The sequence below is a fragment of the Apium graveolens genome, chromosome 6 (assembly GCF_009905375.1).
Source record: "Apium graveolens cultivar Ventura chromosome 6, ASM990537v1, whole genome shotgun sequence".
In the NCBI taxonomy this organism is placed as follows: domain Eukaryota; kingdom Viridiplantae; phylum Streptophyta; class Magnoliopsida; order Apiales; family Apiaceae; genus Apium; species Apium graveolens.
Genome location: NC_133652.1, coordinates 109607614 through 109622750, shown reverse-complemented (window position 1 = coordinate 109622750; position 15137 = coordinate 109607614). Strand labels below are relative to the sequence as shown.

The window sequence follows — 15137 nt, the reverse complement described above, 5'->3', positions numbered from 1 at the left end:
ATCCAACAAACACTGGAAAGCTGATGCCAGGTGGGAAGGGCCTTACAAAATCAAGGAAGTTTTAAGGCCGGGAACCTATAAGCTGATGAACTTGGATGAATCCGAGATCCCAAACACCTGGCACGAACTCAGGCTTAGAAAATTCTATTAATAGAAAAAACAGCAGAAAGCAACCAAAAACTTGTATCCTATGGAAAGCAACCAATCTATGATCCAATCTTTTGTATGTTGAAAATTTCAAATCAATGAGAAAGCATTTTCCTTTTTAAGTCAGTTATAATTTTCACATTTACTGCAAGTAAAGAATACTTCAACCCCGATAAAGTGCCACACCTGGGTTGAGAGCAAACATTCAAATAACAACCAACCAGGATATGAGACAATACCTGGATTGGAAGCCACCATAACAAGCAAATAACAACCCGGAAAGGATACCTAATCCAGGTTGCAATCAACTACTATGTACTTAGATTATTTTTAAAGTACATAAAAAAGCAAAAAACAAATTATCAATCCGGATTTGCGGCCACACCCGGTTTACAACCATCCTTAAACCAACGCAGAAACCAGTTATGCCCCATAATCCGGATAAAAAAAAACTACTATGTAAAATCATTCTCTGATTATATTAAAAAAATAAAGCAACCATCAATCCAGGTAGGAAGCCCTACCCGAATTGAAAGCTACCTAAAACCAAACAACCTGGATCCAAAGCAACCACTTTAAGTTAAAGAAATTTTCCAAGTACATGTAGCAAAATAAAGGTAAATTATGCAAACCGGAAAGGTGTCACACCCGGATCCACAACGGCTATAAACCCATTCCGGGTTCGGAGGCAACAACCATATACTTAGAAAACTTCCTAACCTAAGGCTACCAGGATCCTCTCACCCGGATTAAATTCACTCTTTGTATTGAATATTCCCCGATTCAGTAATCCGGATCAATCCGAAAAGCAAACATACCCGAATGGAATATCTTACCCGGATCAAAAACGTAAACAAATACCATATTTTCTAAATATGCAAGCCAAGGAAACGAAAGTAAAATTAAAAACATAATTCGGATTTCCACCAATCCGGATAGATACAAATATTACAAATCATTCAGAATCAAAGTACGGAAATCGGAAATCCTAGAAAGCTTAAATTACAAGGGCAAGGCCCGGAAAGCTTGACAAAGCTGAGGCAAATCTAAAGGAAGCTGGGACTGGGGCCATCGTAAGGTTCCGGTTCACCTCGACCCTCCTTAACAGCTGATTTGGCCGCTAGAAACTCCCGGATGAAGCTATCCCAATTAGTCAGGGGATCAGATTTGATGTGCATCTCCGTCACGAGCCAGGCCCTACGAACCTCGGGGACCCCAGCCTGGGCAACCTCGAAATCATAGATGTCACTGGATTTGAACTCGGCGATGATAGCCTTCTTATCCAAGTCCTTCGCAGCAAGGTCAGCTTTGAGCTTCTCCACTTCCTTGGCAAGACCATCAGCCCGAGCCTTCTCATCCTTCAGCTGCCCCTTCAATTCGGATTCAACAGTATTGAAACCCTCCCGGGCCTTATCCAGCTCGTCCTTCAGATTGTCAGCTCACATCTTCTCGGCCCTGGTTTGGATGTTAGCCTCCCGGACCTCTGTGAAAGTGATATCCGAGCAAATGGATATGGCACTCCCAACCTGGAAGAATGCAAAGAACAGACTAAGTAGGGAAATGCAATCTGGACGGAAAACCAGAAAATAATTGAAATTTACCTGCCCCCACTGGCCAGTCACCCTCTTGAAAGCAGTAGCCATACTGGAGCCCTCTACCTCATCCCAGTCATCCTTAGATGGGATGCTTGACTTGAATTCGGCTAAGTCAAGCATGGACTTGGTCCCAATCTTCACGGGGTCCCCATCCTGGCCTTTTCCCTCCAAATCACAAATGACCCGGCTGGAGATGGCAGCTTTGCCCCGAGGAGGTTTGGCTAGGGCAATATTTATCTTCTTCCCTGAAGGGTCCACATCATCCGGGATCTCCTGGATTTCAGGCTCAGAGTCCACGGCCTCATGATCCGGATCCAAGAAATTCTGAGGAACAGAAGACTCGGCCCCACCCTCGATATCGGCGGACCTGGATCCAGGCCCCGGGGACCCCTTGGTAGTTTTGAAAGCAAGGCCTAGAGTGTTGAAAGCAGCAGCATAAGCAGAGGAATACATGATGGGAATGAAGTCACGGTTGAAGTGGGGCAGACCTGGAAAAAGAAGAGAAAAGCACAATTCAGATTCATAAATAAAAAGCAAAGGAGATCCGGACGAAGGTGCATAATAAGTAATCCGGATCAGCAAAGCTGGCTAAGAGATTCGGATCGAATACCAGCAAATCCCGTAAATATTCTACAAGTAAACAAATATCACCCGGACCCGGATCAGAAAACCGAATTAAAGGGAAAGCTAGATCCGGATCGAGTGATAGCTAATTCCATAAAGAAACTACAAGCAAAAAGCAGATATTATCTGGATCCGGATCAGCAAATGAAGTAAGTGATCCGGATCAGGAAGCAATTAACTCTATTCGGAAACTAATCCGGACCTATCAAGTCAATTGAGCTAATCCAAATCAAGTGGGGATCATATTAAAAACAAAATATGATCCGGATATGTACACTAAGGAAATTTATAACCGAGTTTGAAGAGCAGCTTATGGTTCATGAAAGTATCTGGGGTCGGCTGGAATTCGAGAGAGTCACAGAAGGACCTCATTTGAGACAAGGCCTGCCCCTCTAGAACGGCTGGAGCAAACTTGGTCTGGATGCCCTCCATTGTAAAGTAGGGCAGATAGGCCAGGTTATAACCTTTTAGAAGAATAATTTCCCCATTCCGGAACTTCAAGGAGGTCTGGTGCATTATAGGCTTGGCTCTATCCGGACCATACCCACACTCCGATGCCCGGAACCTAATCTTGTAGAAGGGTTTTTGGCTCGATTTGGAAAGATAGAAAATTTGGTGAAAGAGCTTCAAAGTGAGCAGGAATCCGGATTTGTTGAAACAGGCAATGAACCAGGTCATGGACTTCATCCCATTGGGCGTGATCTGCATTGGGGATATCTTGTACACGTGCTTCTAGAGGTGATTGACAAACCTGTGGCAGCGGGGGCTCCACTCGGATCTAAGGTGCTCCATCCAGACCAGGACAAATCCATCTTTCGGGCGATGGTAAATCCTTTCATGTGGTTCCGGCCACCTCCACTTGATATCAGGGGTCAACTGGAACGCAGCCTGGACAGCCTCGTCCATCTCAGCCGGGTCCGCCTCGGCATATAAGTCTTTCAGCTGATAGTGATCCCAGCTAATAGGGAACTCAGTGAACATCCTCTCAAGACCTTCCTGATTATACACCCCGGGGTGACCGTTATGTTGCCTATCATATCTAACCCTCCCATAATAGACGTTGTTTTCAATAGCTATGGACTTGACCATAAAATGATACTTCACTTCGGTCCAGTAGCCCTCAGGTGTGGAGGGGACCGAATTCTCTGGAAGCTTTTTGAACTGGAACTTCGTGATTATCTCAGTGGAAGAAGAGACCTTTTTACTCATCTCTACCCGGATCTGCGTTCTCTCGGTCGAATCCGGGTCACTCTCCTTGCTAGAAAAACCCGGGTAACAGTTGAAAGCTCTTCTAGGAAGCCTCTTGATCCGGACCATATACCTATTAAAATGAAGGTGCGTTAGTCTGGATTCCTATAATTTTTAAATTTTTTGCTAAGCGGTCCGGATCAAGGACGTTATGTTAATTTTACCATAACCTAATCATCCGGACCGCTAATGCAAGTCCAACCCGGAAAAACATAAACGATCCGGATCATGTAAACTACGAGCACAAAAACCATAACCTAAATACATTCATAGTCCCAGATTCAACATAACCCAAAAACATAACAGTAATACACTCGGATCCGGATCAAATATCTAGATCTGGATCTATAGCAACCAAACACAATTTAACATCCTAAGGGATGCAATTCTAGCCAACTAAACTACTCTAGATCCGGGTCTTGCACCCCTACCCGGATCAAAATAAAACCCTTGACCATAAACAGCTTATCCAAGAATCACAAAAGCAAAATACACAATCTTTGATGGATGCATACATATATTTTAAAAAAGAATTCAAGAATAACCTTCAAAAAACCCTGAAAACTCAACCAAAAAACAAAACAAACCCAAACCAAAAACCCAGAAACCTATAGATCTAAAATTGAACCAAAAAAACAAAGCAATTCATCACCAAAACAAACCAAAAAACACAAAAACCCATCATCAAATCGCAGCATTCAAGAACTCGAAAAAAAAATGCGAGAAGGAGGAAAGAAAAATCAAGAAATCAAAACAAGAAAACAGAAGAAAACTCACGAGTTGTGAAGATAGGGAAGAGCATGGAGAATGACGACTAAAGCAACCGCAATCCAAAGCTTCAAATCACCGGCGAGACTTCGGGAATTTTGAGAGAGAAAAGTGTAGTGACTGTTAGATATTTTTTGCAAATATAAAACAAAAGAGACTGGGGGTGCGACTTTTTATAGGCGGGGCGAAGTAGAGAGCCCCTGCCACGTGGCAAGTGATGACTAGTCCAGGAGGCAATTACAGAAAATGAATAGCTAATATATATGTATACATATATATATGCACATTAAAGCACATTAAACCATAATCATTATGGGGCATCTTTCTAGGAGCAATAACTGCCCATTATTCAAAATCAAGGGGGGGAAGCTGAAAAATGTCACAAATTCTCCTCGTTATTCAGAATCCAAGACACCCTACCCAGACCAAAAATAAAAATCCAGGTTATGATCAATCCGGAAAGACGCACTACAAAATCAGAAAATTTCTATCTCACACTCGAATCCGGATAACTACCTATTACATCAGATCTGGATTGGGGGGCAACATGGAGCAAAAATATTTCCTAGACATCTTTTTACCTTAATCCGGATTGGGCTACATTACACCAGATCCGGATTGAGGGGCAACAAGGAGCATAAATTTTTTCAAGACATCTTTTTACCTTAATCCAGATTGGCCAACATTACACCAGATCCGGATTGGGGGGCAACAAGGAGCAGAACTTTTTCCAAGACATCTTTTTACTTTAATCCGGATTGGCCTACATTACACCAGATCTGGATTGGGGGCAACAAGGAGCAAAATTTTTCTAAGACATCTTTTTACCTTAATCTGGATTGGCCTACATTACACCAGATCCGGATTGGGGGGCAACAAGGAGCAGAAATTTTTCTGAGTCAGCCTTATCTTACTACCTTAATCCAGATTGGAATACATTACACCAGATCCAAATTGGGGGGGAAAGAAGGAGCAGAAATTTTTGAAGGCAACAAATCACTACTTCAATCTGGATTCATACTTGATGTTAACAAATCTGGATCTCAACCACAAATTCACAAAACCTCTCTACTCCCTCATCTAGAAAATCTGTATAAGGGAGTAGAGGCAAATGATAGTGTATGAGCAACCTGGCTAGGGCCCAACCCGGATCTATGGTGAGGCAGGCTCAGCTGAAGGACCAAGACCCCCCTCACCTATGGCTTTCAAATGGAGTGTCCCAGGCTCAAGGCCAGCCCAAGACCTGGATCACCACCCAACCAGGATCACCTTCCTACCAAGATCCATTCTAGGAGAGACAAACCGGAGGGGGGTCCCTTCAAGCACATGCACACCCGACAACCCGCCAAGGAGGGGTACGTGGGCACGTGACGATGACATATACCCATAACTAACATCTCACACAAGCGGGACGCGTGTCAGCCTACCTATGGTGCACCGTAGGAGTGGTCCTTACCTGGACACGTGTAAGCGACCTACCCAAGCCAGGCGTCCTCCACCTCTAACAACGAACGACCTTGATCTAGAGGTACCAACCCCTAAACCCTACCTTTGAGCTATATATACCCCCAAAAATGAAGTGTTTAGGGGTTAGACATATTTTGTTACACACACTCTTATATGCACAGCTTATACACACAGCCACCTTAGTCCTCTCTATCTTCATCTTCCCCAACCAGACTCTTATTCTCACACCGGAGGCACCACGGGGACAAAACACCCCTCCGGTGTTGTTTTGCAGACACCCAACAGCAGTAACACCCCGCTCTCGGAAGGAAGGTCCAGGAGCGGCGTTGGAAGGAGCCGCCCCGCTCATCGGAGTTATCACTTCAAGTCTTGTAACTAGAGAAAAAGTTTCATCACAATCAATTCCTTCCTCCTGTGAGTAGTCTTTTGCAACTAGCCTTGCTTTGTTTCTGATAACAATTCCATTTTCATCTATCTTATTCCTGAACACCCACTTTGTTCCAATGATGCTTTTGTTCTTTGGTGCAGGAACCAATTTCCAAATTTTGTTTCTTTCAAAGTGATTTAGCTCTTCTTGCATTGCAGATATCCAACAGGATCAAGAAGGGCTTCTTCAGTTTTTTTGCCTCAACTTGTGACAGAAAACATGCATGAAGATATTTATTTGCAGTTGTACTTCTAGTCCTTACTCCAGCAGTTGGATCGCCAATAATTGCTTCTCTAGTGTGACTTTTACCCCATTTCCTTGTGTGAGTTTATTGGCTAAAATTTTATGTATTTTCTTCACCATTGGCATGACTTGCAGAACCTTCCTCTCTTTCTCCCCCAGAGTTTCTGCTATCAAATTCAGGTTCATGAGGTGAGCTTCCATTCTCATGGTTCACTTGTTCAGTTGACTCTTCATTTGTTTTGTGAGTTGTATTTACTTCGGCTTCAACATCAGAATCACTATCAATGTTGAGGTTTTTAAACTTTAGGGCTTCAGCTTCATTTTCATCAAGGCATTCCAAGCATGGACACTTGTCATCATCAAAAGTAACATCTATACTTCCCATAATTTTCTTTTGTTCAATCACATAGACTTTATATACAGTTCTTTCCAATGAATATCCCAGAAAAATTGATTCAAAAATTTTAGAGTCAAATTTTCCCACATATTCAGAGTTGTCCTTTAACACATAGCACTTGCTTCCAAACACATGAAGATGCTTCACAGTATGCTTTCTCTTGGATAAGATTGAGTAGGGTGATTTGCCAATGTTAGGTCACACAACACTGTTGAAGGGGGTTGAATACAGTGTTACTACAATCAAATCGATTTTGAACACAAGTAACAGTAAACAGATATATTCAATATGATAAACTCTGTTACAATGGAACTGTTCTCTCTCAGTGATGAAAAAATATTACTAAGAGCTGCTAGGTTACAATGTATAATCTTCTCGATAATGATAACACATATAGTATAAACCCAAAGTCTGTGTTTATATAGTACACAGTTACAAGATAACTTCTAATTGATATGGAATATAATTCTGTCTCCTAAAATATATTAATCAGATATCTTCTACAAGTCTTCCAGTCTTCTAACTCTTTCTATGCATATCTTCTTTTGTTTAAGTCTCAATCTTCTACTGTAAATCAGCTTCCTTCCTTAACTGTAAGTCTTCCCGCACTTAAGTTCTGATATGACCTTAAGTTCTGATATTAAGTTCTGACTTCCAGTAAGTCCTGATTCCAGTAAGTCCTGATATGTCCTGTTTGTTAAGATCTGAAAACTAAATATGAATCATATTAGACATGACATCTCAAATATATCTAACAATCATTCCCAACTTATAAATTATGCAAAATATACAAGTTAATAGATTTGATGATGTTAAAAACATTTAAGTACAAATGCAAATAAGAGTTTAACTAGATAACTAACTACAACTTACAATCCTTGTAGCTTTTACCAATCTCACTGAGTCAATCTGAATCCAAAATGATTCTTGACAAAGCTTGATATCATCTTTTCTTCTTTAATCCTCAGGACTTGAGAGAGTGTAGTCTTGACTTGCTTTATCTCTTCATTCTGACTTCCAATCTGATAGATTGCAGTCCTTAAAGCAGAGATATGGTTTCTTTCTAAACCATCATTCAGTCTTATTACCCTAGGATGAGAAGAATCTTCATTGTAGCACAGACATTTCTCTTTCAGTATCTCTTCAAGCTTAGCAGAATCCTTCTTCATAGGAATTTCACTTCCATCATCTTCAACAATATTAGGAATGAATTATGTAACTCTTGAACCAGAAATTCTTGCTTTATCTCTGATGGTCTTCAATATGAAGTTTGACCATCTTCTGGTAATATTAGACTTTACCTCTAAAAGGTAATGAAAGAATTGAAGTTCTTTCAGTGTTTTATTCAGTACATCTGATTTTGACATCTGATATGTCCTTCCATCTTCAAGAAATAGAATCAGATTTTCCTTGACATTGTGCTTGTTATGAGCATCCAGTACCACTTGAACAGAGATAACCTTATCAAGATGTTTATGTGTAACATCTTCAAGCGGTCTGTCAGTCAATAGAAATGGATCTCTAGTAGCAACTTGAACTCCTGTTTTAATCTTTGCTTCATCAGAACCTAGTCCAACCCTGTCTCTTGGTTCTCTAGCATTTAACCCAATAATCATGAAAGTAGACGTAATTGACTTTTCTTTGGATCTGATGGTTTGACATTTTTCCACAGAAGTTTTTTTTATTAGCTACTTCCATTTTGTCTAAATCAACTTGAGCACTGTCAGAGGTTGACTTAATGACTTTATCAGAACTTGCTGTTTCTTGACTCTAAACAACTTAAGCCTTGTCAAAGGTTGTCTTTGATTCTTCAGAAATCTTCTTTCTTTTCAGAGTTTGAACATCTTTATCTTCAACAAGATTATCATCAATAACTTTAACCATTTTGCACACTGGCTTTATCAGAATTTGAGGAATTTCCATCTCCAGTGGCTTGATTTGTTCATCAACCTTTCCTTTCCCTTTGTCTTTGGGATCAATCTCAGATTGTGATCTTGTTCTGGGCTTTGATGACTCAGTATGTGACTTATCCTTGATCACAATGCCTTTTTCCTTAGGCCTTGGAGGTTTCTTTGCAACACAAGCTTTTGGCTTTAGATTTTTCTTTTCAACTTTAAATCTAGCTTCTTCTTCCTTGAGATTTTCTAAATCCATTCCTGGATTATGCTTCAGAAACAATCTTCTAGCAATTTCCTCATCAAGTGTCTGAATCTTGGGATCCTTGTAGTAGACAGTAGTCTGCTTTCCCTTGAGCTTCAGAGTTTGCATGAACTTTTAAGAATCTTCACTTCCACCTTGTATCAGAACATCAGACTTTGTCATCAGACTTTGCTCATCAGAACTTGGTGTCAGATTTTGAGTTTCAGTACTTGCTATCAGATTTTGAGTTTGAGCAGCTTTAGAACTTGTCTTCTTTTGAATAGAATATTTGCTTGCATTAGTAATTAGTTTCCTTGAAAAAACCTTGCTGCTCTGCTCTTTTCCTTGAACTTGACCTTTACCCTTGCTAGGGTTTCCCTGGTCATCAGCTTCAATATCTTTCTTCTTTAGTATTTGATCATTAGAGCATTTGGACTTAACTATCTTCTCCCCCTTTTTGGCATCATCTGATAGTAGGAGTGAGAGAAGAAGTTCAACTGAAGATTGAATATCATTCAATTGAGCCTGTTGAGAAGCTTGATTTGGCAGAACCTCAGAGATTTGGGCATGTTGCTTCTCTTGAGCTTTCTCAATTTCTTCTACCTTTTCAAGTGTAACTCAGGATATGTCGATTCAAATTCAACATTTGTTTGTCAAATCAGCACAAATTATTAGTAACCACAATTTTAATCAAAACATTCATCAAGAAATACAGCTCAAGTAGATGAATTAAAGATTAGCAGGCTTCAATGAGAACATTCACATGCACATAATGCAAAATAAACAAAGACTAAATCTTGTAATCAAAAGAAATTTCATTAACATATCAAAAGAGTACATTATACGAAATTTGTAGATTACATGCAAAAGATTACAAGATAATCCTAGTCTAAGATGGTGAACATTAACAGCCGTGTTCGGAAAGCTATTGATTAGTTCCTCCTGCTGCTGACAGCTAGCACTGCAAGATGGATGATCCGTTCTTGCTGAAGAAGAGCCTCTCTCCGTTCTTCTTCCAGGCGATCAAGATGGAGTTGATAGTCCATCTGAAAGAAAAGAGATTTGTGCGAACCTCTTATGGAACCAAGTTATATATCTCATTAAGAATGGCACTGACTTGCCATTCCTGTTCCCAGTCACCACAACTGAACTCGACGTTGAAGTTTTCATAGTTCATAAACATGTTTACAAGAACCATTTTTATGAAGAGAAAAATGGTGAGAATTAAAAGAGAGAGAATGATTTTGTATGAGAATAGAAGATGATTTGTCTGAGATGAAATGTCGGTTAAATAGCCAATGGAATATCAAGGGACTAGAGGACTGATTAATGATTAAGTGTAGAGTTAACTTAATGAGCGTCTCCCTAGACCGATGTGTAATAATTTAGGCAATATGTGAACAGTCAATAGTTAAAGCAGGAGTTAATGGGCATGGGAAATAAGTAACAATTACTGTGCACATGTAGTTTTTCAAGACAAGCACGTTTACCACTAACCCAAATGATTATGATTGTTTTTATCTCACCTAGTTATATTCTGATTAATTATGACTGTTAGAGTATTCACCATAAATAAGTCAAGTAAAGAATAATGTCACGTAAGCATCAGAGTTTCCATCAGGATTTAATATCAGAACTTGACTATTATCATATTTTAACAGTCATCAGAACATGGCTTCTGTACTCAAAAAGTGAATGTTTGTATCTGTGATTCTTCATACAAATACTGACTTGTTTCTTCAGAGTTTAATCATCAGAACTTCCATCAGAACTTGTCCTCAGAATTTATGCAAATAACACTTAACTGTTTGTCAAAAACAACTTAATCACCACAGTAATTTTCATTATTCATATGGAGTGAGAGTGTGTCCATTAGCAGAACTATCAGATAAAGATTAAAGTCTGTTAAACTTCAGTACATCTTAGAAATAAGGCATAACTAAGAAAAGTGCTTAAAATATGTTATTAATAATGAAGTCTACTATAGGATAAATTTGTGCATGAGTCCACCTCAACTGTTTGTGCTCATTTTATGCATTTTTTAGAATTCTTTTTCACAGTGGCTTCTCAGTGTAAATGAGTCACAACTGCTATCAGAATTTAAGCTATTGTCAGAGTATTTCTCCAGTAATCAGAGAATGTGAAAAGTCACCAAGAAAAATTTATTTGCTTTTCTAATGCATATTACTTAATACCAGCAATACACTTGGGTCTTCCCTTTCACATATTTACTCTAGATCTCAAAGGAGTACCTGACTTTAATTTTTTTTCTTTTCTTTTATTTTGATAAGTGAGGCTTATCAGTATTTAGTTCATCCTTAAGATTTACTGACATCAGAATTTGACAGATAAGAAGCAAGAATCTAGTTTGTGACTTAGTAATAAGATACATTAAGTAAATTTGACTAAACTCAAAATCAGAATTTGCTTGTGTTAATGAATTTCCACATAAACAACTAATTCAAGCATGGGATTTCTAGTATGTTAAAGACTACAAGGTCAGCATCTAGCACAGTATTCCTCATTGGGTTGAATAGTCACAGAACTTTCAAATCATTATCAGAGTATATAGATCCACATCAGATAACAATCAGCATTTAATGTATTTCAATTTAAGTACAGATTACATGAAGAAAAGACAATTTGTAAACACTGATTATAAAGTCTAATGCATGAGAACAAAAACTAAGCAGATTTAGAGAAAGAACCTGAAACCATTCCAAGTTCATTTACCAGTCTTGTAAAATTAGCTTCACATAGTGGTTTTATGAAGATATCTGCTAGTTGTTGATCTATTGGAACAAAATGCAATTGCACTGTACCTTCCATCACATGTTCCCTTATGAAATGGTACATAATGCTAATGTGCTTCGTCATTGAGTGTTGAACTGGATTACCTTTCATAGCAATAGTACTTTGATTATCACAGTAAATAGGTATTTTAGAAAATTTTAACCCCTAATCCAGTAACTAATTCTTCATCCAAAGAATCTGTGCACAACAGCTTCCTGCAGCAATATATTCAGCTTCTGCAGTTGATGTGGAAATTGATTTCTGTTTCTTGCTAAACCAAGAAACTAATATGCCTCCAAGAAATTGGCAGCTTCCACTACTAGAAAACCTTCAATAGACATCGGCCAGAAACCGATGTTAAAAGTTTTCTTGCCGATGTCTATGTGGGTGTAGAGAAAGGTACCCCCATATGACATCGGTTGTGAACTGATGTCTGGGAATAACTTTAACATTGGTTCCGGATTAAAACCTGATGTATATTCTCTGTTTCTTATACAGAAACTGCATTACAATCTTTTCTAAATAGCTTGTATTTGATCTAATTATGAACCTTAACTATTAATTTACAAATTATAAATCAGTATTTACATCATTTATAAAAATAAAACTGATGTCAAAGCCCGCTTTAACATCGCTTTTGAACAGCAACCGATGTAAGTTCTTATTTTTGACATCGGTTATAGTTTCTGACCCGATGTGTTTTTTCCTTTTTAACATCGGTTTAGTTTTGGGAACTGTAGTTTGTGTACCTATGTAACATCAGTTTTTAACATTTGACCGATGTATTTTTTATAAGTTTACATCAGCTTCCTTGTAGTTTTATTTAGGAACTGATGTCCATATACCTTTTTAACAACAATTTTTAAGAAATTTCGTGTAGGACATGATTTCTAATCATAGTTTGGACATTTATTTTTAGAAATTCTGTGTAAAACTGATGTCTATATCCTAAAAATTATCCTATACACTGATTGTATTATATGCACCCAAACATACCAAATGCCAAAACAAACAAAACTAGCTAAAACGTAAACACAAAACCAACAAATATAAATCTCCAAACACTATTTGTAATTATCAAACCACATATCGTCCAAGTTTACAAATATTTCAACATAATTAATACGCATAAGTTTAAAAGTAACGGAAGAAAATGAGTTAGCTACATGAATCCTTCGATGTATATAGCCGAGAATCTCCGTACAAACATCAAGATCCTTGCTATCATAGGATTTCCGAATCTTGCTGGACTACTCATTAAGACAGATACCTACAATGATCCAATACCACTCATGCCCTTGATACCTCGGCTGGTGAATGATTCTCTGATACTACACCAACTTATTGTAAAATCCCTGATTAGGATTCCACAACAATCTGCGATTTGTAAGAACTGAAGGAGCTAGTTGAGGCACGTCATGTGTGTCCTCACTATTTGGGTTAACAAGCTGAAATGTATACATAAAAATAATTTAACATGGTCAGGTTACAGCAAGTACAAAATCAACCTACGAGTTAGGACACACATGGTGGCTGGAACTAAAACATAGTTAATTCTGTATCAAGATAAGAAGATATAGATGCAAACTACCAACTGTGAATATAACCCTGCTAAACCGGAAACTACAAGATGACATATATTACAGATTCATCAGCATGTAAGTTTCACTAAACAAAACAACTGCAATCAGATTGAAAGCAATTCCAATGGTATCAAATCTACGCTATATTTTGGTATAACCTCGTAGACACAATTTCTAATTTCAACATATCATGCTCTGGTATAAATTTTACTAATAAACCATGTACACCCACAAACACAAACAGAAAAGAATAATGAAGTGAGTCAACCTTCACAATAAAGATGGCTATAACACCCAACACGATGAGGAAGAGCATGAACACGATACACCGATCAATTGCAATCTAATAAAGAATTTGAAATCAGAAACAAAATAAAAAATAATTGGAGGATAAAGGAATTATAATGGTATCAAGATTGACCTGTCTACCAAGTTCCTTAACCAGTTTAGAAGCTTTTTTGATTGAAAAATTGATAAAATCCAGTTTATTAACAATACTGCTCATTTGCTCAGTCTAAAGACAACAATAAAAGAAAGAAGTGGAGAAAAATAAGATTAGAACCAAACCTTGAATGCATACATGACCATGGAATATGATTATGAATTCATGTTAAGTAAATTCACCAACCTGTGACTTGAGTGTTGCTGCAGTTTCTGTTTCAACCTCAACAGTCTCTGCAATAACCTGCAATACAGAGAACATATCAAACTCGAGCTACCAAGACAACGGAAATTAGATACCGAAATAAACAAAATGCATCTCATTCATACTCTGCTTCTTTTGATAAACTAATGTTTTTTTAAATTCCTTTCTTCACTTTTAATATAATTTCATTCCACTTATTTGTAGATACCGGCAAAATACTTCCCATATAGTTACGTGCAAGCTTCATAATAGCTGACCATCATTGGATAAAGCTTGTGTGCCTCAAGTTACAGTACAAGTCTTTATTTTCAAGCAATAGTTATGTTGAAGAGCACATGGGGAGGTTTAAACTTTTTGCACAAGTAGATTTATGATATAGAGGAACTCAACTAACCTTCTTTGACCTCTCAATGGATTGGTCCGTCTCATCCATCATTTTATTTCCATGATCGACTAGCTCTTGATTCGACATAGCTGCAATATATAATATTTACATATCACATTGGCTAACTACATTTTACCAAATGCAAACTACATTGGCTATATAATATTTACAAGAATTCTAGCAACCACAATTAGTTAGTTATAACAGATGACAGACACTCTTCACTGAGAAGTCATAACCTAGATTAATTGCAACTAGCTAAATCATATGGGTGCTTTACACTAAATCTCAAGTGTACCATTCACTGTTGCATCAAATTCATACATTTTAAAGGTTGGAGGATAGTCAACAATTTTGTCAAAATACTACACTCAGTCGTACGAAGTAACTCTTCTTACTAAAACTTTTAATTTAACAGGGACTTCGGTGTAGGTTAGCTCCCTTATTTTCGCAAGAAAATAATTCAATCGGGTATTAAAATCGTTTACGTACAATTGGACATAATTATAAATATTACAAAAATGATGTATGAAAAAAAGAACAGGAAGGTCGGAATAAATATACTTTATATTGAAGACTAGTCGGCGAGAAATGTCATTTGTAATAATTGGGAAATTCAGTATGCATCTGCAATCTCAAAAATTAAAATAATTAGGAAATTTAACCAAACAAAAT

General features: G+C 37.9%; 1 protein-coding gene across 1 annotated transcript; it reads right to left on the bottom strand.

Annotated features, from left to right (window-relative positions):
- Positions 1–13179: 13179 nt before the first annotated feature.
- LOC141665385 (putative plant SNARE 11) lies at positions 13180–14788 on the bottom strand. The gene is made up of 6 exons (XM_074471373.1): positions 14761–14788; positions 14472–14551; positions 14060–14116; positions 13853–13945; positions 13700–13774; positions 13180–13296 (listed from the first exon to the last, which is right to left on the bottom strand). Exons 1-6 carry the CDS (start codon positions 14786–14788, stop codon positions 13180–13182), a joined length of 450 nt encoding a protein of 149 aa, XP_074327474.1.
- Positions 14789–15137: the final 349 nt, after the last annotated feature.

What these genes read in the sequence shown, in the direction of transcription:
- LOC141665385 (XM_074471373.1), bottom strand. Translation starts at nt 14,788, where the DNA reads ATGTATGAATTTGATGCAACAGTGAATG. An exon ending in CAGCAACACTCAAGTCACAG is followed by an intron (nt 13,946 to 14,059) that starts GTTGGTGAATTT and finishes TGTTGTCTTTAG; the next exon opens with ACTGAGCAAATGAGCAGTAT. An exon ending in TAGCCATCTTTATTGTGAAG is followed by an intron (nt 13,297 to 13,699) that starts GTTGACTCACTT and finishes TATACATTTCAG; the next exon opens with CTTGTTAACCCAAATAGTGA.